This window comes from Pleurodeles waltl, chromosome 2_2, assembly GCF_031143425.1.
Source record: "Pleurodeles waltl isolate 20211129_DDA chromosome 2_2, aPleWal1.hap1.20221129, whole genome shotgun sequence".
NCBI classification, from domain to species: domain Eukaryota; kingdom Metazoa; phylum Chordata; class Amphibia; order Caudata; family Salamandridae; genus Pleurodeles; species Pleurodeles waltl.
Window position 1 is genome coordinate 463,212,318 of NC_090439.1, and position 27,819 is coordinate 463,240,136.

General features: G+C 45.1%; 1 protein-coding gene across 1 annotated transcript in view; it reads right to left on the reverse strand.

Moving 5' to 3' along the window:
* PRELID3A (PRELI domain containing 3A) overlaps positions 1-27,819 on the reverse strand; it is a 176,055-nt gene that overhangs the window by 105,641 nt on the left and 42,595 nt on the right. Inside the window, exon 2 of the mRNA XM_069219939.1 lies at positions 17,875-18,043. Coding sequence (XP_069076040.1) covers positions 17,875-18,043 — 169 coding nt within the window. The remainder of the gene's footprint in view (positions 1-17,874; positions 18,044-27,819) is intronic.

Here is a 27,819-nt window from a genome sequence, read left to right on the forward strand (position 1 = left end):
GAGGGCCTGTATGTGGATGATCCACATGAGGAATGCATTTACTGCCTATATCCCAGCCACAAAACAAAGGACTGCAAAATATGTAGAAAATTCTCTACAAAGACTTTGAAAGACAGAGAGGGTCACCTGCTGTTGTGGCTTCAGAGAGGTAAGACTGGACACTCAGCCTCTGATGAGGACAGTACCTCCTCCTCTATTTCTTCTCCTAAAACACCTGTGAAGAGAAAGCAGGTGGGCTCGGATATTCAAAAGCCACCTAAGAAAATGGCACAAAAATCAGCAGGGACATCTGCTAAAAGTCATAGCTCTCCACAGAGGAAGAAAGCAAGCACAGAAAACCTCAAAAAATCATTAAAAAAGACTGCTTCTGAACCGGCTACTCCACCTCCTAAGGCTCACCACAAGTTTAAGAAGCCAAGTTCAGTACCGTCAACGGGACCATCGTCGACTGTACTCTCGTCGATGGCTATTTCATCACTGACGCCGGTTGTGGTCACTCTTTCAGTGTCGACAGCAGCGGTTGCAAGATCCTCGTCGACATTGCTATTATCCTCATCAACAGGACGCCCCATTTCGTCAACGCTACTCTCGCCGACGACACTCCCGTCGACAATCAATCTCACGACGACACTCCTGTGCCTCCATCGACGATGCCCTCGTTGACGACGCCTCTGTCGACGACGCTTCCGATGACGCCTCCGTCGACGACGCTCCAGTCGACGGTACTATCATCGTCGACCACACCGTTGACGATGTTTCTAGTGACAACAATATCGTCGACGACAACAGGTTTCCTCTCGTCGACTATGAAAACAAAGCGGCAAAGACCATCAACATTGCCATTGTATCACTCTGCGGAGCATACTCCTCTCAGGAGGCTTTTCAAGACTCATTTGACACCGTCTGTCACATCACCAAGCAAGGTGTCAAGGCTTTTGCCATCTAAGTTTTTAGATGGCAACGACAATGAGGAATCAGATCAGGAGCATTGTTAGGAGTAGCTAGGAGTCCTTCCCAGTTGCATGTTAAATGTCAGGAGTACTCTGATTATGACTCCTATTATGATCAGCATTATTATGACCCAGTCCCACAGCAACAACAAGGAATGGTGTGCTTGCCTTCTGGTCTTGTTTCCGACCTACAGGCCATGCTGGCAGATTATAGGGAGCGCTTCCATCCTCAGTCTGCAAAAGATCCTACACCAGTAGTGTCTGCACCATGTACTCCAGTACCCTTACCAGTTCTTCCTGCTGCGCCACAAATTCCTCCTCAAGCTCCACAGAGTCCTCAAGTCCAAGCCTCTTCGGACGAAGCGGCTGAAGAAGGAGAAGTTCTATCAGACCAGGATGAATGGGATGATTATGTACTCCCAACACTCCCTTCACCGGAGCCAAAGACAGTTGAATCCCTTCCAGAGGATATTGGCTCTTTTCACAATCTGTTAGAAAAAGCGGCTGCGCGTTTTGAGCTCCAAATGCCATCCACAGAGCAGGATTGCTTTTTATATGACTTTAAGGAGCCGCACAGGAAAGTAGTCAGAGCAATCCCTATAATACATCATGTATGGAAACAGGGATTAAGAATTATGCGGAACCCAGTGGCGGTGCCAGCGGTATTATCAAAGCTGGATAAGAAATATAGAGCGAAAGATGACGCCCCTGCTTGCCTGGTGGGTCATCCAAAACCAGATTCAGTGGTTTCTCAGGCTGTCCAGCGACGCTCCAGAAACTCTTCAGCACCGCTATCTGCACCTCCAGGCAAAGATGGTAGGTGCCTCGACAACACTGGTAAAAGATTTTCTTCAATGTGTCTGCCATTGTGATCGGTGCTGCAAACTCCCTGGCGCTCCTGGGGAGACATGACAGGCAGCTTTGGTCGGACATTTCGTACTCTGTTGACGATCTTCCAGATTCCAGCAGGTCGGAAGCGAGAAAGATCCTCATGGAGGGTCAACGTACGTCTGCAGAGGTTATTGATGTGCTTTTGACGTTGCCGCTATGGGGTTTCGGCTACTGGCTGGTTCAGCCGCCCTAAGGCGCCAAGGGTGGCTTAAGGCCACAAATTTTAAACCGGATGTCCAAACCAAGATCCTTGACCTCCCTTACGATAGACAAGACCTGTTTGGTAAACATGTGGACGATGCTCTTCAAGCAATCAAAACAGATATGGATACTGCCAGGTCTTTAGGATCACTGCAGTATAAGTGCACACTCTTTCGAGGAGCCAGAGGCAGAGGACACTCTTCCTTTCGAGGTGGCTACCAATCTTTCAGGTACCCAGCCTATTCCTCCCATTACCAATCTTCCAGACCCCAATACCACCAGAGACAACCTCTGGCGGTGGCATACAACAGACCTCCTCCTAGAGGGAAGTCGGGGAGACAATCTAAGGACATCTCCTGCAGGCAATGACAGCCTCCAGGGGCCGGCTACCTCTGCTTCTTTGACACATCAACTGCAACGTTGGCGTCAGATCACAAACGACAAGTGGGTTCTGGACATAATAGCTTATGGTCATCTGCTAGAGTTCACTTGCATGCCCGCGGAGACTCCGCCTTCCCAGGAACGTCAACAACATCTGCATCTTCTCCTTCTGGAAATAGATGTCATGTTATCCAAAGGGGCGAAAAAGGAAGCGGTTTCTATTCTCGATTCTTCCTCATCAGGAGGAAGTCTCGTTTGTGGAGACCCATCCTGCATCTGAGGCAGCTCAACAAAAATCTAAAGAAGCAATCCTTCTGCATGGTGACATTGAATGATGTTTTGCAACTTCTCAACAGAGGGGATTTCATGGCTTCCCTAGATCTGCAGGATGCCTATTTCCACATACCCATTCACCCCAAGCACAGGACATTCTTAAGATTCATGGTAGCTGGACGGCACTTTCAATTCAAAGTGCTACCCTTTGGTCTCAAATCCGCTCCCCAGATTTTCACAAAATGCTTAGCCCCTGTTGCAGCATATCTGAGGCATTTCAAACACCAGGTATTCCCATATCTGGACGACTGGTTACTGAAGGCTCCAGACATCTACACTCTACGCCACTCTTTCAAGACCACGTTACGCCTATTCCATCAACTAGGTCTCACTCTCAACAGAGACAAGTCCCATCTTCAGCCTACCAGAATAATAGTTTTCCTGGGAGCTATACTGGACACAACTCAAGTAAAGGCATTCCCAGCGGAGGAACGGTAACTCAAACTCATCACCCTAGCAGATACAATTCGAAAAAGCAAGTTTCTTTAAGTTTGAAAGTTCAAATTGTTACTGGGGATGATGTCTTCCTGTATCAATCTAGTTCCCCACTGTCGCCTTTGGATGCGCCCTCCTCAAGAAGAGCTTGACAAACAGTGGAAACAGATGCAAGGTTCCTTCAGGGACATCATACTGATAACAGCAAGGATCGTCGACTCCCTCAACTGGTGTTCAACACCGTCAAACATCTCCAAGGGTTTAGGATTCTTAGCTCAGGTCCCTCCATTTATGATAACAACAGATGCTTCGCTGGAGGGATGGGGTGCATGACTTCAGGATCTTCAAGTGAGCGGCAGGTGCCCCCCCTCTCATGCTACTCTTCACATCAACCTCCTCGGGCTCAGAGCTGGGTACCTGGCATTGCAGGCTTTTCTGCCAAGAATCCAAGGCTCATCGGTTCTTGTCCGTACGGACAATACGATCACAATGCACTACATCAACAAACAAGTAGGAACTCGGTCTCATTTGCTGTCCACAGAAGCTCAAACCATTTGGACCTGGTGCATTCAACATTCAGTGCACATACAAGCAGGAGTGAGCAACACCACAACAGACTCACTAAGCAGGCTCTGCACATCTTCCCACCAGTGGGAGCTGAATCAAAGGACGCTTGATGCAATATTTCTCAGATGGGGAAAACCAAACCTGGACCTCTTTGCGACATCCCAGAATGCGACATGCTGGTTTTATGCAAGCTGGCATCACCAACCAGGGGTGTGGGGAAATGCCCTTTCGATAGCATGGTCAGGGATTTATGCCTACACTTTTCCTCTGATGCCTCTTCTTCCGCGGGTAATCAGCAAGATCAAATTAGAACCCTGCTAGATAATCCTGATTGCTCCAGCCTGGCCACGTCAACCGTGGTACACAGAACTTCTGTTGCTGTCCTCGTGTCATCCCATCAGGTTAGCACATATACTGGAGCTACTAACCATCAGCCAGGGCCAAGTGAGGCATCCGGATCCCAAGTCTCTCAGGTTATGTGCATGGCTCCTGAGTTCAATGAGTTCAGCCATTTGAATATTCCTGTTGATTGCCAAACCATTTTAGCTAAAGCACGTGCTGATAGCACTAGTAAAACGTACAAATTAAAATGGAAACGGTTTTGTTTATGGTGTGCCCCTAACGGCATTCATCCGCTTACATCTGCTCCAGTGCAGGTTTTACCTAATCTTCTTCATCTGGCGCGCTCTGGTCTTGCGCATGCATCTGCTAAAGTTCACCTAGCTGCTATCTCCAGATATAGATGGCTTTCTAAAGGGCCATCCCTCTGGTCTCATCGGCTTATCAAGCAATTCATGAAAGGGCTGTTACGATCTTTTCCTCTAGTCAAAGCACCACCTCCAGTTTGGCAGCTAAATACAGTCCTGGGTCAGCTAATGAAGGAACCATTTGAGCCCATTCATAAGTCAGACATTAAGGGCCAGATGTAGCAAAGGGATTTTCCCATTCTGTGTCAATGGGAAAATGTGTTCGTACATATGGCCCTAAGTATCTCACCTGGAAGGTAGCATTCCTCTTGGCTTTAACATCTGCTCGTAGAGTAAGCAAGATCCAATCATTTACCATCCAGGAACCCTTCATGAGGTTTGCGGACGATAAAGTCATCCTGCGGACAAACCCTAAGTTTAGCCCTAAAGTGTTGCCAGACTTCCATATTAATGAGCCAGTAGTGCTAAGGACTTTCTTTCCACGGCCTCAGTCTGGGGCAGAAAGATTGCTACATTCCCTTGACGTCAAACAATGCCTTAAATTCTATCTACAGCGAACATCCTCAATCCAGAAATCAAATCAACTATTTGTGGCATTTAGTGCGCCTACAAGAGGGTATCCTGTTACTAAACAGACTATTTCTAGATGGATCTCACGCACAATAGCCTTTTGCCATCAAAGGGCTGGTCAACCCCTGGATGCCAGAGTATGTGCGTATTCTACCAGGGCAGTCTCTACATCCTGTACGCTCTTCTCTGGGGTGTCACTGCCAGACATCTTTTATATATTCCACCAGGGACTTCCATCTTGATGACGGGGAAGTGTTCAAGCATGTGAATCTATGAAAGTTCCAATCCTGGAGTAGCTATACATCTTTTTAAAATGCCACTATAGGCTCAAACGTTAAAGGAAACTATAGCATTATTATGTTGGGGTCAGATCTCTGGCTAGGAAGGCCTGAGAGAATTCAAATGTTATTTGTGTTGTTTATCCTTATTTCATATGTAGTACTTAAATTAAATCACTGAACGACGTGCTGTGTTTGGTGTTTCTAACCCTTATCACCTTTTTAGCTAAACCCAAGATTGCTCTAAATGTCTATGTGAAGAAATAGCCATAGATCGAACCCATCAGCAAGGAGTTGGCCTTTAAACCTGGTACCTCACTGAGCTGCCCTAGGAATGCCAAGACACAATGAGATCACAACCACTGGATCTCATATTTGAGCGAAGAGGTTGTTTTGGACCTCCAGGCTTTAGCAACGGGATAGCCTTCTGGCCACATGTTTCAGTCATGTGCTCTCCCTTCGTATGCCTCAGTGAGGAAGCAGCTTTTGGGCTCTTTACCTTAGTGAACACATACACCTGGGGCCCTACATTGTTTTGGCAATATAGCATTAGTAAATAAACCCTCAGTGAGGAGAGGACATTTGAGAAACATGCCTCCATGAGGAGAAAACAATAATACTTTTGGAATATAATTTTCATTAGCGTAACTGTAACTTGCATTAGCCATTTTTTTCTGCTCATGCTCACAAACACCTAAAGGAAGTGCCTCGCTCTGACGTTTTAAGTCTCCTTTCTACATCTTTGCTCCAGAGACAAGAAAGTTCATTAGTTTACTCAGGTGAAATGTTAACAAACCTGTTGCAATCTAAGGGTCTATTTCCTTTCTCACATTCTCGTTCAGTCACTTGTATGCTTCTCTTGTTAAAATTGTTAAAATGCACCACCTTTATCCACTGTGCACCTGTGTGTGTACACTTCTATAAATCTGGGCATTGTCTATGCATATAGAGCTTGCTCCACCACAGTTTTCCAAGGTACCCTCTGGTCAAATGAATCTGTGATTCACAGACTTAATTTTTCTTGTAATAAACCTTCTATTAATTTGATTGGCATATATGAGAGGATTTGTTAACAGACCCACGCATCACTGAAGCGACAGCAGAGGAAGCCACACCTCAATGCCACTAGGACCTACCTCACTGACAATACATGTTTAGGAGCCAATGTTTCAGTAAAGAGACATCTATCTGACTACATGACTCGGTGAAAGGATGAACTTGAGAATCCGTACCTCAGTGAGACAATAATGGAACTTCTGCGTTATAGAGGTAGATGTGCCACAGTGAACAAATGGTTATATGAACTAGTATGTCAGTACGGCAATAGCTCAAATTCACACTCTGCAAAAACATGACCTCTGACCAAACCTCAGTGAGTGAAGTTTTTTTGAGTCCCACACCAAAATGATTAGTTAGCCATAAGTCCTCATGTATGTGTGGAGGCGTTCATGTTGCTGAGGAAATGCCCCACATTACGTACATACCCCTCACCTCGATTCTCGTGCACTCATGAGGAGACAACTTTTGGCAGTCAGGCTTCAATGAGGTGAATAGACTTGGGACACAAGGCTACAGTGAGGAGACTTCATTGAAACCTTTCACTTCATTGACAGGCTTCGGACATGTCCATTAATTGAGGAGACACCAAAATAATCTCGGTCCTCACTGACGAAATGGCTTCCTGAGATGCTGTAGGAACAGTATTTAGTGCCAACTCCTCAGTGAGAAGAAAGCCTGGGTACTCAACAAATCACTCATTGTAAGTGGTAACCTTCTGCTCAGTGAGATGACATTCTCACTACCTACGCCTCAGGAAACCCATGTCTCCGAAATGAGATAGTGCTAGCACGAAATGCCTCAGGAGGAGATGCGTTTGGGACACAATGCCTCAGAGGTAACAAAACCTTTGGTGCTCACCTCTTAGTAAAAAGACACCATGGCAACCCAGCACTTCATGAGGAGACAGCATTTGGACACCAACCTAAGGGCATATGTACTCATTTTTCATGCAACGTAGGAAGGCAACTTGCTGCGCTGCAATGTCTGAAAGGAAGATAGTAGAAATGAACCATGTTTACAAGGACAACACATGTCCTCAGTAAATATGGGCACCAATCACTAACATGCCTGCAATATACATGCACAGTGAACCCACTGCATCCGTCATGCATAAGCACTGCCAACTTGAACCACTCCACCTGCTGCACAGGCAGAGCTGACCTAATGCACGGCAACATCAGTATAGGCTTTGGCAGCCTGCTGTGGGTGCGTCACACATTGTTCCTGTTACCCACAAACACCACCTTCAAACTACAGTTGAAAGTCAGGCTCAGAAGACCTACCACATCTGCCAACTTTAAGAGCTTAACAAAACACATTGGGAAAGCAAATTTCTGCTACACACTGGTACTGCCTTGATCAGGCACTACCAACTTATTACATTTGTGACAACTGCATAACCAACCAACACTGCTTGGGATACAAGGAGGCATAGATGATTTATAGCATTTGGACCACATGGACAATGTCACGTACGGCATGCAAATACTGCTGGCCCACTGATCTGTACTCCTGAACGGCTGACTTGCCATGCCTGTAAAACAGCAATGCCCTCCTGACCAACTGTGCCTATGATACATAAAGGCAGAGCAGACCCATTTAGAATACAGACAATGCTCATCCTGTGCCTGAAACACACAAGCACTTCTAATCCATAGTGCCTAAAACATACACATGCACTGCACACCCAACTCTTTTGCAACATCGTTTTTAAAAACAATCTTTTCTATTTTGCATTATTTGCAACAGATTGACAGCCTTAATCATAAACAACAACCCCCCGTCGTTGACAATTGTGTGGAACCCTCGGAACAGGAGTACATGTACACTACTCAACAGATCATATCTTCCGGGAGTCTGGCCCCTGTCCCGTCCACAATGTTTCCCCCATTTCACCCTCTTTCGTTATTTGTCTATATTCCGTTCATTCACCTGGTGACCCCCAAACCTCGCCTTTTAGGTCATTTCACCTGTCATGCTCCTCCATGGACCCAATACTTTGATAGGTTTTTGGGGGTATGCCATTGCTTTATGTATTTGATCGTCAGCTCGCATAAACTATTTCATGTTGGCTTCTCATCTGCCCCCCCATCGGGATATTTCTGCTTCCCCACCTTTGGGTAATGTCACCTCTAGCCACTATTAGTGCTGCATTAACAAAGGGTAGCATCTACCTGTCCGGTGAAAGATCTCCCCATAGTCCAAGCATGATTAGTTGTGGGGTCAGCTCCAGCAACTCTTCTATGTTCTGGGATGTCCTGCGCTCAACACTTGTCACTTTGAGACACTCCCACACCGTGTATGGGAGTGTACCTCTCAGTGCACATCCCGTCAGTCAACTCTTCGTGTCGGCTCTGCCTATTTCATGCAGCCTAGTTCTGATGTGGTAAGCTCTATGAAAGAGCTTTAGCTGAATCAGTTGGAATCTAGCTCGGATTGTCCCTTCCATGGGAACCTGCAGATCGCTCCCTGTCCTCTAGTTTACCCAGGTCGGCTTCCCATTTCTCCTTTAACGCCCTCAGTGGTGCAGGCTATTTACCAATACTGGGTTGTATACTGTAGAAATGGCATGACTGTAAAGGAAGGCATCTAACACTCTACATTCCATGGGGCTCTAATCTGAAATGTCATTCGGTGTATCAATACAATCTTTCAATATGTGTCTAATCAGTACGTACTGCAGGTATTGGCTCCCTGTTAGCTTATATTGTGCCTGCAGCTCTGCAAACATTGTTCCAAATGTCCCCTAACTTGGAGAAGCCGAGCATGTCCTATTTTCTAAACCTTCCACCCACCACAGGGGGGCCAGGGCTTCTGCATCCCATAACAGCATTTCTAATATCAGTTTGTCCTGCCATCTTGTCCTCTGGATGACGCTTCAACATGCCTGCAGTGCCATCGTCATCAGAGTCAGCATGGGATTCAGTTTCCCCCTCCCATACAGATGTCTAAAAAACATCCTCTGTCCACTGTTCAACGATCCGCCCTTAGTGATGGCTCTGACTGCTCTATAAAGGAGCAATCATTAACTGCCACCAATTGGGTTGCCCAATAGTAGGGGAGAAAGTCTAGCAGGGCTATACCTCAGTCGAAAGACTTCCCCATGAACAGAGAGTGATATTTTCCACCCACCCCCCATCACACAGCAATAGCTGGATTTCGGCCTCAACCAGCCTAAAAAGTGCTTAGGAACCTCAAAGACAGTTCTGAAGTGCGTCAAGGAAGTTAGGCAAGTAGATACATTTATAGGGGGCCACCCTGCCTAGCAAGGACAGGGAGAGCCAATGCTAATGATTTAAGTTCTGTCAGTAGCTCTCCAGTAGCATTCCCAGGTTTCTAATATATATATATATATATATATATATATATATACATATATATATATATCCCAAGGTATGTGAAGCTCCTTACTTCTCTGGGTATAGGTCAATGCCACCTCTTACTGGGTTTGCACCCTGCTAGGGGGTATAAGCAGAACATATTCCAATTAATGTAAATACCAAAATAGCCTTCAAAGCGTTTCAAGAATACTAACAATTGAGCTCTCTGAACCTGCAGAATGCAACAGGATGTTGTCTGCGAATAACAAAATGACATCCTAGATGGCATCCACCCAGTCATGGTCCCAGCCAAGCCCCAGAAGCAACGCATCTCTGTGGTTCCAGGAAGCCACTGGCTCTATTGTCACTACTCTTTTGCAACATAGAGACATTACTGACCCACTGAACCTGCAGCATACACAGGCTGTCTCTACCAGCAGACCCTGCAGCAAAGATGTATTGTAGAATAACCATGCCCACAACACACAGACAGTGCTGACTCAATGTTCTTAGTACTCACTCAGGGATGAGTGGCCCACAGTGCCAATGACATACACAAGCAATACACCCACTGTGCCTGTCAGTAACGTACTGACAAGCCACTGTTATTGTGACTTATAAAAGCACTGCTGACAAACACAGGCACAGCTACTTACTCTGTATGAAACATGCACAGGCACTTCCATCTCACTGTAACTGTGACATACCAATCCAACATACCTATGAATGAAAAGCAAGGTTGACCCATTATGAAAATACACCCAACATGCACTATCGGCCCAGTCTCCCTGTTAAAGAGCCATGTTCAGCAGTACACACAGTCACTGTACCGTTTAAAACATGCAATGCAAATGTATTGCAAAAGTGGGAAACTAAAATCCACGGCACCTAAGACTTGTGGTGTCAGGCCCTATTTGGGGTTGGAGGGAGCACAGGGAAGCCAGGGGCTACTGGCCACAGCAAGGTGTATGGGAGGTAGTTTGCCATTAGTGTCCTGGCGCCTGCCCTGCTGTGGCTCTTCGAACTGAGCTGAGTACACCATTTCCACTTTTGACTATCCAAGTAGTGACAAATCAATGGCTTCTCAGAGGATATGTGTGGGGGGAAAGAATCTGACAAAATAGTCAAGCAACAGCTGCAATAATGCATTGTACATCCCAGTGCTTTACCTTAGAAAAAATAAAGTACTGTAATAAAACAGCAAAACATAATAATACTAAAGACTTCAGAGGGCTATGTTACAAGGTTGAAATTCCACTTAAGATTTCTAGGTAAGGATTTGTGTCATGTGGGGTCTCTACCTGTTCTACTATCTTCTCTAGTGTGCATGGACCTTCCTCCCAAGCATATGCATAGGTAAGACACAAGTGTAGATCACTAGATCTGTATTCAAGCAGGGCATTTTGTAGCTCAGTTCAACCCAAAATGGAAATATATAAGTAACAGTCAATGTTCTGCTACAGAACAGTGTCTGTGCATCTTTCGTATGTGAGGCCCCATTACTTGCTCATATTGTTGTGGTCATGCGCTGGTGGGCATTCTCTTGGATGGTACTTTAAGTGGTGACTCCAATAACATGGTACATTGGTGGCAGCTTCACTCAGGACTTGATTGGTGAGCAGACCTGCAGTTCATCTCAGTGGGTGGCTGCCTGGCAGATGCTGCTTCCTGGCTGGAATCTGAATGGTGCTCATTGCAGGCAGTTTCAGTTTCTAGGTCGGATTACACAAGGTTCTCATCTGGCAGGTGTTGCATCCTGGCTGAGATCAGACTCCTGCTTAGGCAGCATCAGCAGCTCTTCCACTCGATTCACTTGTAGTCTGGAAGCAGAGGCAGCACCAGGCTTATGGGCGTTACAGGGATGCTGGACAGCATGGGGTTACTTCTCTGGCCTAATTTCTGTATGAGGTCCACTATGGGGACACCAGGAGGTCCCTAATTATGTGGTTGGCTTTGCTCCCAAGGGCAGTCAGCAACTTCTGAGTGTTTGGTATGCCGGGAAGACAACTGGCGTCTTCTCCTGGACAGTCTCTCCTCTGTAGGACCACTTTCCTTCCCTCTCTGAGTAGATAAGCAGGTTTCTAGGCACTAAGCAGGTCTTCAGCTTCTCTAGCATGTTGTGAATACTTCAGGTGATGTCCTCTTACTTCTGTGAGATTGGCTGTCATGCAGACACCATTACTGGTCGCACAACAGCTCTTTAGGTACTCCGTGGAGCACTCCCTTCCTCTAGCAAGAAAAATAGCGTAGTTTGGATCTCACATTTATATAAATTTTCCAAAAAATGGAAGCAGGTCCACAGTTGAAGGTTTTATATCCGGTTTAGGTGGGTTCTCTTTCAAATGTCATTTTCTGGCCGTTCGTCAGAGACAGCATTTGTGCAAAGTGATGATTACTCTCAGCAGATGTGAATAAGTCTGGCTCCAAACAGAAGTATCCAAAACAAGGGCACAGTGAAGTCAAAGATCTTTTTACCTGTGTAGCTGTCATCCTTCCTGAAACAGTAATCACAAACGGAGAAAACAGCAGGCCCTGCCTAGAAACGTCCTCACTTTGGACAGCAGAAACAACAGCCTCTTCACCCCATCCCTACCGTCTAACAAATGGTAGTGCTCATGAAGAGATAATAAGCAGGCTTCTGCAAACACTGAATTTGTAAAGAGAGCCATGTCGCTATCCTCCCTCATCTCAATGCCTGGATCTCCACTCTTCAGCCACACATTTGTAATTAATACACTTGCATTGTATGGGGAAAGCTTACCACTGTCCATTGTGTCTTAAGCTGCACAAGGGGCCATCGAAAATGGATATCACACTACACGGAGCCCTACTACCATATATGTAATACACTCACTCCACATGAACACGCTCGACACACATGGAATGATAGCTCAAGGTTCTGGGGTTCACATAATCACAGAACTGTACAAGAGCGCTGCCATTAGACTCTCCTTTCTGTGACACAGAGAAGGAGGCCTGGTCACACTATTGATTCACAAAAAGATGGTACACCGCCAAACCTGCTTTACTTTATTCATTCCCGGCATGGGCAGTAGTCCTGTGCCCATTATGATGGCATGTTTTGTGCACTCGTCAAGGTCACCTAACAGGTTCTAGACCTCACATTACCAGGAACAGGCCTAGGAGCACATACCTGATTAGTGCAATGCCAGGGCATCAATACCACTTTCACATAGAGTTTAGCACCAGGAAAGGGGTACACAACCATTTACCTTGCAGGGGCATTCCTGTCCTAACGTGGATATTACCAGTCTGTAGTGATGTGTATGTTTTGTAGATCTACTGCTTCTGCTACTGACATACACAGCGGAATCTGCATGCCTGTAGCACAAACACTACTACACCATTTCACTACAGATTTGTAGGCAACTGAGATTAAGTTTCTAAAATACACAGGCAATGCCAATCCAAGGCCCCTTTTGACCCACATGCACTGCTAGTAACATATCACGTGCTGCAAGACACAATCACTGTGGATTCAGTGAGACTGCAAATAACAGGAACTGAAAATCTACTATTCCTGCACTATCTATAATAAGCTGCTGGACAATTGCTTCTGTGACACAGCACCTCCTAACTCAGTACAACCTAGGGGTGTAGCTATCATTACTACAGTAAGTACAGTGGCACTGGGGTGCTGAGGTGTGATGGGTCAACTGTATTATAAAACATAACTGTGATTAGGGTCCATTTTCCATACTTGCCTTTGGGGCATATAGCATCTTTGCTAAGGCACTGCTCTGTCTCACTACCTTGAGCGTTTAGAGCTAAAGGGGAGTACTTAGGAATCAATTTTGAGGTCCAGTGGTGTGGTGGGCCCAGGGCACCTGTAGCAAACAATTCCAAATGTTATTACCAGGCCCCAGCCATGGAACCACCCAAACTCACATTTCTTTGAAAAAGAGATAAAAGTACATCTGTAGTCGCAAACTGACTTGCGCTTGCAGATGCAGATGTATGACTTTTTGGCATTTACCAGGTTTCCGCAGAGATTGCATTGGGAATTACATAAATCCTAACTTTTGTTTCCATTCTTTCTGTATAGGGTTCTTCGTTGCAGAGAACTCAGTATAGGGGAAATGGATTCCCTAGTAAAAATGCATCTTTATCTTTTTAAATTCTTACTGAGTAAAAATAGATTTCCCTGTAGAGAAAGCCCATCCTCCTACACCCCTGTCAAATGTGGGGGTGATCCGCTCCCCTTCCATCCTGGATGAAGAGTTACATCAGCTGTAGTAAATCCCTGACAATTCCTAGCATGCTTGTTGGAAATGGCCTTTCTGCAGTGCCACCCCCAAACCTTTTGCCTTCCTCTTTCTCTTTTTCTGACCTTATTTTTACTGGCTTTAGGACTCTGCGCACTTTACCACTGCTAAGAAGTGCTAAAGTGCATATGCTCTCTCCTTAAAACATGGTGACATTGGCTCATACCCAATTGGCTTATTTAATTTACTTGTAAGTCCCTAGTCAAGTGCACTATATGTGCCCAGGGCCTGTAAATTAAATGCTACTAGTGGGCTGCAGCACTGGTTTTGCCCCCCACATAAGTAGCCCCCTAACATGTCTCAGGTCTGCCACTGCAGTGCCTGTGTGTGCAGTTTCACTGCCATGTCAACCTAGCATTTAAAAGTAATTGCCAAGTCTTAAACTCCCCTTTTTCTATATATAAGTCACCCCTAAGGTAGGCCCTAGGTAACCCATAGGGCAGGGTGCTAGGTCGGTAAAAGGCAGGACATATACCTGTGTAGTTTATATGTCCTGGTAGTGTAGAACTCCTAAATTTGTTTTACACTGCTGTGAGGCCTGCTCCTTTCATAGGCTAACATTAGGGCTACCCTCATCTACTGTTTGAGTGGTAGATTAGTAACAAGGTCATATTTAGTATGACCAGAATGGTAATACAAAATTCTGCTGACTGGTGAAGTTGTAATTTATATTACTATTTTAGAAATGCCACTTTTAGAAAGTGAGCATTTCTCCGCACTTAAATCATTCTGGGGGTGATTCTTACCTTGGCGGGCGGCGGAGGCCGCCCGCCAAAGTACCCCCGCCAGAACACCGCACCGCGGTCGTCAGACCGCTGTGGTGATTCTGGGTTTTCCACTGGGCTGGCGGGCGACCGCCAAAAGGCCGCCCGCCAGCCCAGTGGAAAACAACCTTCCCACGAGGACGCCGGCTCTGAATGGAGCCGGCGGAGTGGGAAGGTGCGACGGGTGCAGTTGCACCCGTCGCGAATTTCACTGTCTGCAATGCAGACAGTGAAATTCAAAGTGGGGCCCCACGACACCCCATACCGCCATCCTGTTCCTGGCGGCAGAGCCGCCAGGAACAGGATGGCGGTATGGGGTGTCAGAATCCCCATGGCGGCGCAGCGAGCTGCACCGCCATGGATGATTCTTTTGGGCAGCGGAAAACCGGCGGGAGACCTCCGGTTTTCCACTTCTGACCGCGGCCAAACCGCCGCGGTCAGAATGCCCTGCGGGGCACCGCCAGCCTGTTGGCGGTGCTCCCGCCAACCCTGGCCCCGGCGGTCCATGACCGCCGGGGTCAGAATGACCCCCTCTGTGTTTTACAATCCATGTCTGGCTAGGTTACTTGACAGCTCCCTTGTGCATTTCACCCAGACAACCACAAACACAGGACACTCAGTCACACCTGCACTCATCTGCATACTGAATGGGTCTTCCTGGGCTGGGAGGGTGGAGGGCCTGATACATACATGTCAAAGGACAGTGGCCTGCCTTCCCACAATGAACTGCCAAACCCCCTACTGGGACCCTGGCAGACAGGATATAGAACTGAATGGGGACCTTGTGCACTTCTAAGCCACTCTTTGAAGTCTCCCCCACTTCAAAGGCACATTTGGGTATTAAACAGAGCCTCTGGCCCTACCAACTCAGACACCTCTGGACAAGATACCACTGGTGAAGAAGCTCTGAACCAGACCCTGCAACGTGCCAAGACGAACTGGCTGACTGCCCAAAGGACTCTCCGACTGCTTTTCTGCAAAGGACTGCTGCCCTGCTGTTGACCTGCTGTCTTGCAGTCCTTTGGCTCTGCTGAGAAGTGCTCTCCAAGGGCTTGTATAGAGCTTGCCTCCCGTTCCTTGAAGTCATAGGACCACAAAGACTTCCTCCTGTAAAGAACTCCTTGTGTGGTGAAAATTTGGCGCACAGCCTGCCAGAAACGATGCACAGCCTGCATCGCGGTGAGAAAATCACCGGACGCCGAACTGGAATTACACGACCTGGCTCCCCGAGAAGAGAACGACGTACTGCCAGCGTTGCGACTGGAACTCCAACGCATGGCCCACTGGATCAACTCATAGCCGAGCCAGAACTACACAGCCTGACTTCCTGCGAGAAGAATTGACGCAACACCTGCTGTGCGACAGAAATTTCCCCGCTTTGCCCACCGAATCTACGCAGCTCCTGTGACTTCGTCCTGCACACCCAGGATTTCTCTGCATCATCCTTGGGGCATCCAAAAAACCTGCAACCCAGAGAGGATCCAAGTCAGCGCACCAGAAATCGATGCAGAGCCTTCCCTACTTGAAAAATTATCGACACATCGTCTGTGTGCGCCTGGAGAAACCAACGCACACCTCCCCGTTTTCCACGCATTTCCTCCTCTGCGGTCCCTTGCAGAGAATTTGAACGCAAACCAGGTACTTTGTGCTTGCAAGAGACACTTGTTGCTTTTTAAAGACTAAAGACTCCTTTTATCATTCTCTAAAGTGATATTTTAACGTGTACTTATAAAATCATTGAGCATTTTGACCGGCATTTAACCAGCTAAATATCATATATTTTTCCAACAACTGTGTGGTGTATTTTTGTGGTGTTATACTGTGTTATTGCATGATTTACTGCACAAATACTTTACGCATTGCCTTCTAAGTTAAGCCTGACTGCTCAGGGCCAAGCTAACAGAGGATGGGCACAGGATAATTTGGATTGTGTGGGACTTACCCTGACTAGAGTGAGGGTCCTTGGTTGTACAGGGGGTCACCTGACTGCCAACCAAAGACCCCATTTCTAACAGTGCTTGTAATGGCAGCCGGTAATTTTACAAGGGAGGGTGGCAGGGGAGGTTACACATCAATACATACACCTCCCTCACACCCGTTCATTCATTCACAGACACACATTCACACACTCATTCACTAACAAATACACATACACGCACCAAACACACAAAAAATATAAAACTTATCTCAGCAGCTCTGACAGTGAAGCCTCAGAGGCCCCCGGAAGGTTGATGCTGCTTCTTTCCTTCATTGGCTGGCTTAAGGTCAGCTAATGAGGGAAGGCAGCAGTCCCTCATTTGTCACAAAGTAGGATGGCGTCAGTGAGACTGATGACCCCACACTACTCTGTGACGAGGTGTTACGACTGACAATCAGCCCTGGGCGCCTCAGGGCTTAAAACTGAAGCGCCATGGTCTGAAGCAATCCGTGACGTTCCCCATCATCATGAGGGGGAGGGCCTTGAGGTGCCTTTGCCAGGCTGAAGAGGCTATGCCCATGGGGCTTCAACTTCTTCAGCCCAGCAAAGTTAAGCTCAGGCAGCCGGGAGTCTGCACATTTACCGCATGTCCAGCTCCTGGCTGCCTGACCTGAACCAGAAGAGTGTCTGTCAGGCTGACTTTTGTTCATCGGGATAGATACTCACATCAGGAAAAAGGTAGGGTGTGTGGCCTCTCAACCTGTATGGACGGGCCACTGCTGGGTGCTTGGATGGTACTTTGGGAAACTTCCATGTTTGTGGACATTCACAAACTGGCAAACTTCAATTTTTGTGGGAATACTCAAACTTTAAAGACAAAACACATATTGAAAGACCCATTTCCCCACCCTTTTAATGGATTTATGGCTGCAGAGATCTTTGAACTCGTGGAGATATGTGCTCCCATAAATGGACTGACGTCTGCCAGCAATCCCTCACTGAACTAATGGCAGGTGTGGAAAGGGTAAATGTGGCCGCAAACCTGTTTATGTCCAAATTTTTCTTTGAGACTAGCACTCATAGATTCTAAAAAGAAAGCATATTGTTACAACTTGTTTACCACTAACATGCTTTGCCACATGTAGTAGGGAATACAAGGGGTCTTCCCATTTGTCAAATCTGGAAAGGATGTAAACAATCACAACAGCACATACCGCTCTGACAAGGCTTGGCAGTCCCCACTCTGTGCTGAGGAGCCGGTGGCTGTGCAACCTGCCACGATTATCCAGGGATCTCTCCAGAACGTCTACTCCCACAACACAGGGGTTTATGGGATTAGGATACTTCCTCATTGCAGCCTTGATAACCGTCTCCCAGGGATGGCTGGAAGAAACAAAGACACATATGGCATATTTAGTTTGCTTCGTTTCCTTGTTAGGATAAAGAGATTATAACATCTGTGCAAAAGAATAAATGGAAATGTCTAGAAAGGTCATAAGAAAGTATAAATTCTAGACTTTGAAGTATTTAGGACTCAAATAGACTAATAAGAATAGACTGAATAGAAAGTAGAATTATTTGGGGATCAGAACTGTGCCAAGCACTGTGCCACTGATAATCAAATATTTGTTTCCTTGTCAGTCTGTTCTGTATTTCATTGGATAAAATGAAGTGTATTTGGCTTGCTCTCATTTAGGTTTAAACAGGAGTCACTTAATAGCGGCTTGCTAAGTGAAACTTCTTCCAGCATTGCTTTAAATGCTGGATGTTTTCCAAACATTTACTTGACTAAGATTGGCTGACAAATAGTTGGATGGTTTTAGAGTTGTCTTTTTAAATACCTAATGTTCCTTAGCATATTGCTTTCGCTTCTATGATGGGTTTCATAGCTAGGCAAGAAGGTAAATATGCAATGAATATCGTAGCTCACTGCCAAGTGCTTTACTGACCTTTAAATGTGTTTGAGAGCAAACATTATTAATAAAGATTGTGTCAGTAAAATGCATGTACGTCTGTTTGAAGGTCTAACTGAAAACGTGTTAGAAAAATAAAGGTGTATTTCTAAAATGACTGACAAGGTGGACACCATAAACAATGTGCGTAAAATAAATTAATAATGGGTAATAGAGAAATATTTTGATTATTTATAATTAAATGTACTAAAGAAGATGACGTGTTCATGAATTATTAAAATAATGGTTTGATAGGATTATTAAAATGTTTTATTTTGCATGTTTACCATTAGTTAAAAGGCCGGCATTTTAGCATTTTCTAGAAGCACGTTATAAATGTTGCCAATTTCACTGAAATGTTTTAAAACATCCTGTGTGACTTGCGCAGTGGAAATTTCTGTCCTGCTTTTACTGCTAGTGTTGTATATTTCCTTGAGATAAACATTGTTAGTTTTCAACAATGAACTTCAGTACTAAATGTCATATTTCATGTTGCTTTTTAAAATTATATTTAATCGCGGAAGCTCACCGGAGATGGGAGAGGAGTGCCGGCGTAAACAAATCCAAATATGCTCTATGAAGAAGAGATAAATCTGAAGGACAGATGATGATATATTGGCTGCACACTAAACCACCTCACAGTCTTGTCCAATAGAGGCTTAGCTAGTACATTTTTGGGACTTTAATATAGCAAAGATTTAGGTGATGTAAGTCAGATTCCATTTAGCCTCAGTTTTGTTTAGATGTGTTTCTGTCTTTGCTTATGATTCTATCAGTTCAGAAAGGTTAGGCCCCATCATTACTGAACTGTTTCCCCTTCATGTCCTGATACTAACTAATGAAGAACTGATGTTCTTGTGCTCTGTTGATGAAGACACAACTAATTGCTGATCCATTTAGGAGAGGTATAACCAATGTGCATTTGTCTTCCTTGCAGGCTGCTTCGGTTTTTCTCCCTTGGAAAATCCAACCGTATGTTTTTGATTAGCACCATAGTTAGATGTTTTTCAAATTCAGTTTTGTCTCACTTTTATTTTTGCATGAAGCCCACACATGCTTTTCAAATTAGAGTAATAATTAGCGATGCCTGACCCAATGTCTAAATGTAACTGTTTATTAAATACTTTTGATTAATTCACTTGCACAAACTAAATATATGCAGTTTCTTTTTTTCATTTAATCCTGTTGTTATTTTGCATTTTTCTTTTGGAGTGTCAAATGATAAATGATTTGATTAGATTGAGATTCTTTAGGTGTTTTGGACTGCCTGTGATGTTTTTGTACTTCTATCATTTGGTCTTGTGTATGATTTACATGATCTGTTAATCTAAAGGGCAATAAATGTTTAAAATTTACTAAACTGGTGTGGTGATTCATGGCCACATAAGTCATGGTGTGTTTAAATTACTGACTCTAAATTAAATAATTTGATTAGGTGATAATATATTTGATGTTTACTGGCTCATATTGTTTGTTTGGATGTTCTCTTACTCCTGTCTGAGTGCAAAGATTCGAGTCGACCTCTAAGGGTAATAGATGTCTTTACCCTTTACGTATCACTTTATCATGATAATATAAAATAAAATAAGGTCTGACATGCCCGCATATACCGGCTTCATAATTATTTGCCAATCTCCTGTGACTCTAGACAAAGACATTTAACTACCAGTACAGCCCTCTGCATAAGTATAGAATACTATTAAGAGTATTCCACACAATTAGGGCAGACTTTTCTTAATAGAAAGGGAGAGCTGTAGAAAGAGAAATACTGGAATGTTGGAGCAGAAAGCTTACACCATCCATTTTTGCCCTCTGCCATGCCATGGTGTGCAAATAGGTGGGAGATGGAATCTTGTATTTTTACAGAATGTTGTGTGGGAACCGCGCTGCCTGATGTCAGGCTGGTGCGATGTGAATGGCAAGGGTCAAGTGCATCTTAGCTTTGGCAGACGCAGACAGTGTATTTGCAGACGTGGTCAATGTTGACACGCTGTCAACTGTGAAACACAAGGTTCCAATTCCTACACTTGTTTTACATCCTGTTGAGGCTGCCATCCCTTAGTTACACAACACAGACCTCCAAATTCACCATATCAGCTCCCCGTCCTGAGAAGACCCGTCAATTACAAAGGAACAAACTTTTCCACACTTCAACCCAAGAAAACAGGGCCATTAAGGAAGTTATAAAGGGTGGTGGCTTCATACTCAAAGTCATCTACACCCTTGATTGAGGTGGTTTGAAATTCAATGCAAGATTTTCTTTAAAAAGTAACTATTCACCCTCATGATTATAGAAGTACTGGACTGGCGGTGACTCTGTTTTCTTCCCAAAAAATTTACAATCAACGTTGGTCACAAAGAATGCCTTATACATCATACTGATGATAAAGACTGTCCAAGACGTTTATACCCAGTGATATTGAACTCTGATTTTCATGCACACTGTTTGAACTGGTGAAGGTTTTTTTTTTATATATCCTATATTGAAACTGGAGAACAAGATTATAATCATTCATGTGAATATAGATAACATATTTTAAACGTCACAAATCTGCATAAAGTGTACTCTTTGGTGCAATAATTGAAACACATAAGATCTAAAAAATCTGAAGATGTAATTGTCTGATTCTGTCACGTGATGCAATAGATGTGTTCATTTTGTGCATGTAATCATTACTAACTGCCAGCAAAGGGGGAACTTTTGTCGTGCACATCATCTGAAATTACAGATTGAATATGAATAACTGCATAATAATAAGGCAGGATTTCAATCATTTAGTGCCAGCTTGTGGGACATTTATGTGTATGAGGGTATTATTGGTTTACTTATTCCATAAGAGACCAAAAGAAATCAAAAGGCTCCATATAAACTGAAGATCAAATGTGAGAGAATGGATATTTCCAGTTACCTGGAGGTCATAGGTCATCACTTTGATCGGAAAAGTTCCACCTGGACAAGGTATTGCTGCAGCAAACAGTGTACTGTGTCTCCCTTGCAAGTCAGCAGGATGTTTAGTTGAGTGTGATGATCAATTGAGTGGAATGCTACTGTAAAACTACTACTATGTGATATTTGGAATTTACAGGTACCAGGCCATCATTGTGACAGGTTTTGCTATTGCCATGGAACCACAGAGAAGATAATACTATGAGTCCACTATTTTGTTCACACACACCTCCTAGTCATACCTTGACTTCAAGGGAAAGCAGGGCTGAAGTGTCAAGGCATACCTCTGAAGGTTGGTTGTGGAGTTTAACATTATTTTCAACTCAAATATGACACTCACAATAACAAGATTTTCAGGCAGCAGTATACATTAGAAAATATACAAACCTTTATTTCTATTAAGTTTACATTTTCCGCTAATAAAGATAAATAGTCTACATGCTATAGACTCTTGGTTAGGGCCTTGCGATACTGTGTATTCCCTTTAATAACACTGGAACAACACTTATACAGAAGTTTCCTTATGCATCATTCTGCCAAAGCATAGTGCCTGACTTAAAGGAGATAGAGAGTCCGTTTCTTTCAGATCTTACTCATATTTTATGGGTATGGGTCCACTGTATGTTTTTTCAAAAGTGTCAGACTACTGCAGTGCTCCTGAACCAATCTTGCTCAGCACATGGTATGGGCTTAGCAGGTAACAGGCACACATGGGTGGAATAAGGCAGAGAACTAAATTGCTTTTGAGGCTTCTCTCCTGTTGCTTGGGCAGTGGTCAGATACTCTTGGGCAGACTGGAGGCCTGTGGGACGACTAACAGGTCTCACAAGGATGCCTGCTCTCTGTTTTCCTCAGCCTCAAGGATCACTGTTGCTAGCAAAAATACATTACTGTGAGGTTGTAACTCACATATTTTCTGCTTCATGGATGATGGAATATTGGTGGGCCTCCACTTGGTATTCATCACATTCTCTAGAATTGGATGAAAGGGACAGTCAGGGAAAAACGTATGGGTACCTGGAGGCCATACTGCCTGTGGTGCACTTGAAGGGATGGCAGTATGCCTATGGCTTTTTGCCTTCCAGTGCTACTCACTGTGGTACTCAGAGTCTAAGGTCAGGTATGATAGCCATCCAGGGCCTCTAATGTCAGCAGCACTTGCTGAACAGGTTTTGTCATTGCAGTTTGTAAAATCGCTGATCCTAGGACTCAAGACTATGGCCCTCATTACAACATTGGCGGTATTGACCCCCTACCGCCACGGCGACTGCAGCCAACATACTGTCGCCGTGACTACCAGCTGTCCACCCGCATTATGACCATAGACGGAATTCCGTCAGAAGGCTGGTGGAATACCGTTGACGGTCAATGCGGGGGACGGTGGTAAGGTGGCGCTGCTGTCAGCAACAGCGACACACCAGCAAAATACCGCTGACCGTATCATAAGCAATGATACAGCCTGGCGGTGTTTTGCTGGCAGACGCTGCTGCTGGCAGCAACGATGCGGCCCGTCTCCTGCCGAAGGACCCCCTGCAAGCACGTAAGTCGGGTTCTCCAACAGGAGAGGGGGTGGGGGTGATGTGTGCGTGTGTGTTGTGTGTGTGTGGGAGTGTGTGTGTCTGTTTTTGTATGCGTGCATGCGGGTGTGAATCACATTGAATGAGTGCGTGAATGACTGAATGTGAGTGTACGTATATGTTGTGTGTTGTGAATGCGTGTGTGCGACAATGTATGTTGGTGTGTGCTGCAGTGTGTGAGTATGTATGTGTGAATGCGTGGGTGGATGTGGGTATGCGTGTGTGTATGTGTGCACGTGTGGGTGTGTAAATGTGCGGGGGGTTGTGAGGGGGAGTGTTAGGGTTAGAGAGGACTCTGCGGAGGGGGAGGGGGGGAGGGGAGACCCCTCTTAGTGCCAGGGAAGGAATTCCCTAGCACTGATAGTGCCTACTGCCATGGTTTTCATGGCAGTATGCTTGCCACGAAAACCATGGCGGTAGGCGGGGTCATAATCCCTAGGGTGGGATTGTGACAGCCGCCGGGCTGGAGACCGAAGTCTCCAGCCCGGCCGCTGTTACCACCCTGGCGGATGGAGTTGTACATTGGCGGTTTGGCTTGAGCCAAACCGTCAATGTCATAATTTGGGAAAAGGTACCGCCAGCCTCTTGGCAGTACCTTTCTCCAAATAACCGCCAACCGCCAGGATCCTACTGAGGGCCTATATTCAGTATTCAGCGAGGGACCCTACAAGACATGCAGTCTCAGTTTTCTCTCCTTTCACTTCTCAGCTACAAACTAATTCTACTACTTCCAGTACATCTTCAGTAAACTACTAACACTTCTCTGGGGGAGGAAGCAAAGGTATCCAATTTGTTAGAAATTGGATTACTGGTTGGCAGAGGTATGCACCCTGTCCAAGCAAGAACCACAATCCTAGACTGGATAATTCAGATGCCCACCAAAAATTAACCTGTGCCCACCCCCTGGTTAGCTTGGCACAGAGCAGTCAGGCTTATGAGTCAATGTGTATTTGTGCAACACTCCAAACAGTAACCTGGTGAAAACACCACGACTCCACACCAAGTTGGAAACTATTTTTTTAAATAAATAAAACAAGACCAAAAAGGCAAAAATCCAAGAAGTATAAATTGCTATATGAATTTTTAAAGAATATATGTGAAAATAAGGCTTAGAATCAATAAGCGGCTATTTAGGTATCGGGTCACGATGAACTGGGACAGAGTCAAGAGTTCAGGCCGCCAGCGATGGATCACAGGCCCCCAATGCAACAGTCCTTGTCGCAGCACAACATGCGTCAATGGTCGTTACGCAGTTGAGGTATTGCGCTGGTTTGTAGTGCTGCAGTTTCAAGTGCGATGCTCCAGGTTAAGCCACACTGGAGTGGGCAATGTGTAGATCTTCTCCACGCAGAGGTGGTGAGGCGCTGGTCTCCAAGTGGTGGTTCTGGAGGCGATGGGACGGTTTTGAGTGCAATACAGGTTTTTTTTCATGCAACAGCAAAGATGTGCTGGTTCTGATGAAGATGTGTGGGTTCTGGTAGTTGCAGCACTTTATACTCACTTCCAAGGGCTGTGGACTGGGTTGGCACCAATTGTGAGCAAGCAAAGTCCAGGTGCTGTTTGTAAAGTGAAGAGAAATTTTTGATATACTTGAGACTTCAGAACAGCGGGCAGGCCTGCAAGACATGAGTTACTCTGGGTTCAAGTGAAATAGGTCAACTCCTTACTCAGCAGGGCAGAGGGCAGCAGGGTGGCACAGCAGAAAAGCAGCTCTTCAAGAGCAGCAGTCCAGAGTGGCAGTCCTTGCAGCAGAACAGCAGTTCTTCTTCCTAAGTCCAGCAATGTACTGATTTGGTACGGTCAAAGATCCAGTTATTATACCCAGTAGTGCCTTTGAAGTGGGGAGACTTCATAGAGAGGACTTTGAAATGCACCGAGTCCCTGACCTTCCTGCCCTGGCTTCAGACTCACTACCGATCATGCAGCCCTTTATGTAGGGTCAGGACACTCCCCATTCAGGTGTGTCAGCTCCTCCCTCCCACCCTTACAGGATGGGCCATCAGGATGTTGATGGTCCATCAGTCACACCTAAGCTCGGTGTGTGGCTTTCTGGAGGGAATGCACAGGGGCCCAGCTTTCACTTACCCAGACGTGTTTTGGAGACAGGTTGCAGGCAGACAGGGCTAAGAGGAGGAAAATACCAACTTTCTAAAAGTAAATACAAAAACTAAAAGCCAGAACTGGAAAGATTCAAAGATGCATTATTTAGAAGTCCACGGAATTGCAAATGAATTACCACTCCCAATATTTAATCGCCTATTTTGTAACATCAACTTCAAAAACTTTTTGGGGAAAATGTCAAAAACAAGAACACAAACAATAAATCATGCAATAAAATGAAGTAGAATTAGCACTAAAGAACACCAAACACCAAAAAACAAAAATGCGCATTAATAAAATGTATTGCATCCAGGTTCTGTTGAAAAAGGAAAACACAAGAGCTGGAATTACACACACATATTTTGCAGCTCCAAATGTAGGAGCTGAACCAAGAGGTCTGTATTTTGCATCAGGCAGATGCAGGTGTAATGTAAAATAAAACCCTCAAAAATAAATGTCTTATAAAACTGACTTTGTGAAACTCTGAATGCGACCTTTGCCCCTCACGGTCTGAGCCCAATCATTGTTTGATCAGGCGAAGACCGTGAGGGGCAAAGGTCAGTTTTTAATAATAACACTCCAGTGTTAATCAAGATGTAATGCCACCTTGGTTGAGGAACGGTCAGCTTGATGGGTAGATGCCCTTCAAGAGTGATTCCAGTGTTCTGTGTCCTGATGAGAACCCTTGTAAAGGTGTGGGTTTGAAACGCGTCAACCTTTCAGAGAACCCGGAGAGCGCATTGAGAAAGAGAGCTGGCCTGACAGGGACATTTATTTTTGAGGGTTTTATTTTACATAATTCCTGCATCGGCCTGATGCAAAATACAGACTGTGCGCCTCTTGTTTCAGCTCTTACATTTAGAGCTGCAAAATATGTGTGAATAAATCCACCTCTTGTGTTTTCCTATTTCGACAGAACCTGGATGCAATACATTTTATTTATGCACAATTTTGTTTTTTGGTGTTTGATGCTAAGTAGGATCATGCTCTGTAGTTCGAATACTACTAAATTGTATTGCATGATTACTAAACATGACATATCTACTTCTCAATTAGGATTTACAGCTTATGAAACGTAATAAGGAATCCCCAGTGTAAACCTATGAGAGGGGTCGACGTCACAGAAGTGAAAAACGAATTTGAGAGTTTTTCACTACTAAGACATGCAAATGTCCTGCCTTTTAACTACATAACAACCTGCTCCATGGGCTACCTAGGGCCTATGTTATGGGTGACATACATAATAAAAGGGGAGTTTAAGGCTTGGCAAGGGGTTTTAAGGGCCAGATGTAGGAAAAATCCAAATTGCGACTTGCAATTTGCGAGTCCCTGCGACTCGCAAATTGCAAGTCGCAATTTGGTATGCAGAAAGGTGTCTCAGACACCTTCTGCAACTCGCAATGGGGTCGCAAAGAACCACCTCATTAATATTAATGAGGTGGGTCGCAGTTTGCGACCCCATTGCGAGTATGGGCACTCACGGGGATGGTGGCCTGCTGGAGACAGCAGACCACCATGTCCGTGACTGCTTTTTAATAAAGCAGGTTTTTTTTTCAAAGTGCAACCCGTTTTCCTTAAAGGAAAACGAGCTGCACTTTGAAAAAATAACCGAAACCTTTAGTTTCGGATTTTTTCAGGGCAGGTAGTGGTCCATTGGACCACTGCCTGCTCTGAAAAAATATTTTCTATTCCAGTCACAAAGGGGAAGGGGTCCCATGGGGACCCCTTCCCGTTTGCGACTGGGTTACCATCCACTTCAAGTGGATGGTAACTGCGATTCCATTTGCGACCGCTTTCACGGTCGCAAATGGAATTGAATCGCATTGCGAGTCGCAAATAGGAAGGGAACGCCCCTTCCTATTTGCGAGTCGGAAATGCATTTTGCGAGTCGGATCCGACTCGCGAAATGCATTTCTGCATAGCAAAGAGGCATTTGCGCCTCGCGAACGGCGATTTTCGCTATTTGCGAGGCACAATCTCTTTGCTACATTTGGCCCTAAATGTCAATTGACATGGCGAAATAAAGTGCACATACAGGCTCTGCAATGGCAGGCCTGAGACATGTTTACGAGTTAATTGAGTGGGTGGCACAATCATTGTTCCAGACCCACTAGTAACATTTAATTTACTGGCCCTGGGCACCGGTAGTGCACTTTGCTAGGGACCTATAAGTAAATTAAATATGCCAATTGTGTATAAGCCAATGTTACCATGTTTTAAGCAGAGATCTTATGCACTTTAGCACTGGTTAGCAGTGGTAAAGTGCCCACAGTCCGAAAGCCAACAAAAACAAGGTCAGAAAAAGGGGAGGAGGAAGGCAAAATGTTTAGGGGTGACCCTGCAGAAAGGACAAGTTCCAACACAAATATATCAAACATTCTCTCCACAGTGTACAGAACTCCTCAAAGCCAAAATGTAACCTCTGAATTTGTGAAATTGGGCAGTTTCTATATTATGGCAGGTGGGCTCAAGTCAAAGGACCTCTCGGATGTCAAGTTCCCCCAAACATCTGGAGGAAGCCAATCATTCCAAAGTGCATTTTTCTTGTACGTCTTTCAGTTAAATGGCACTCAGCTACCAAAG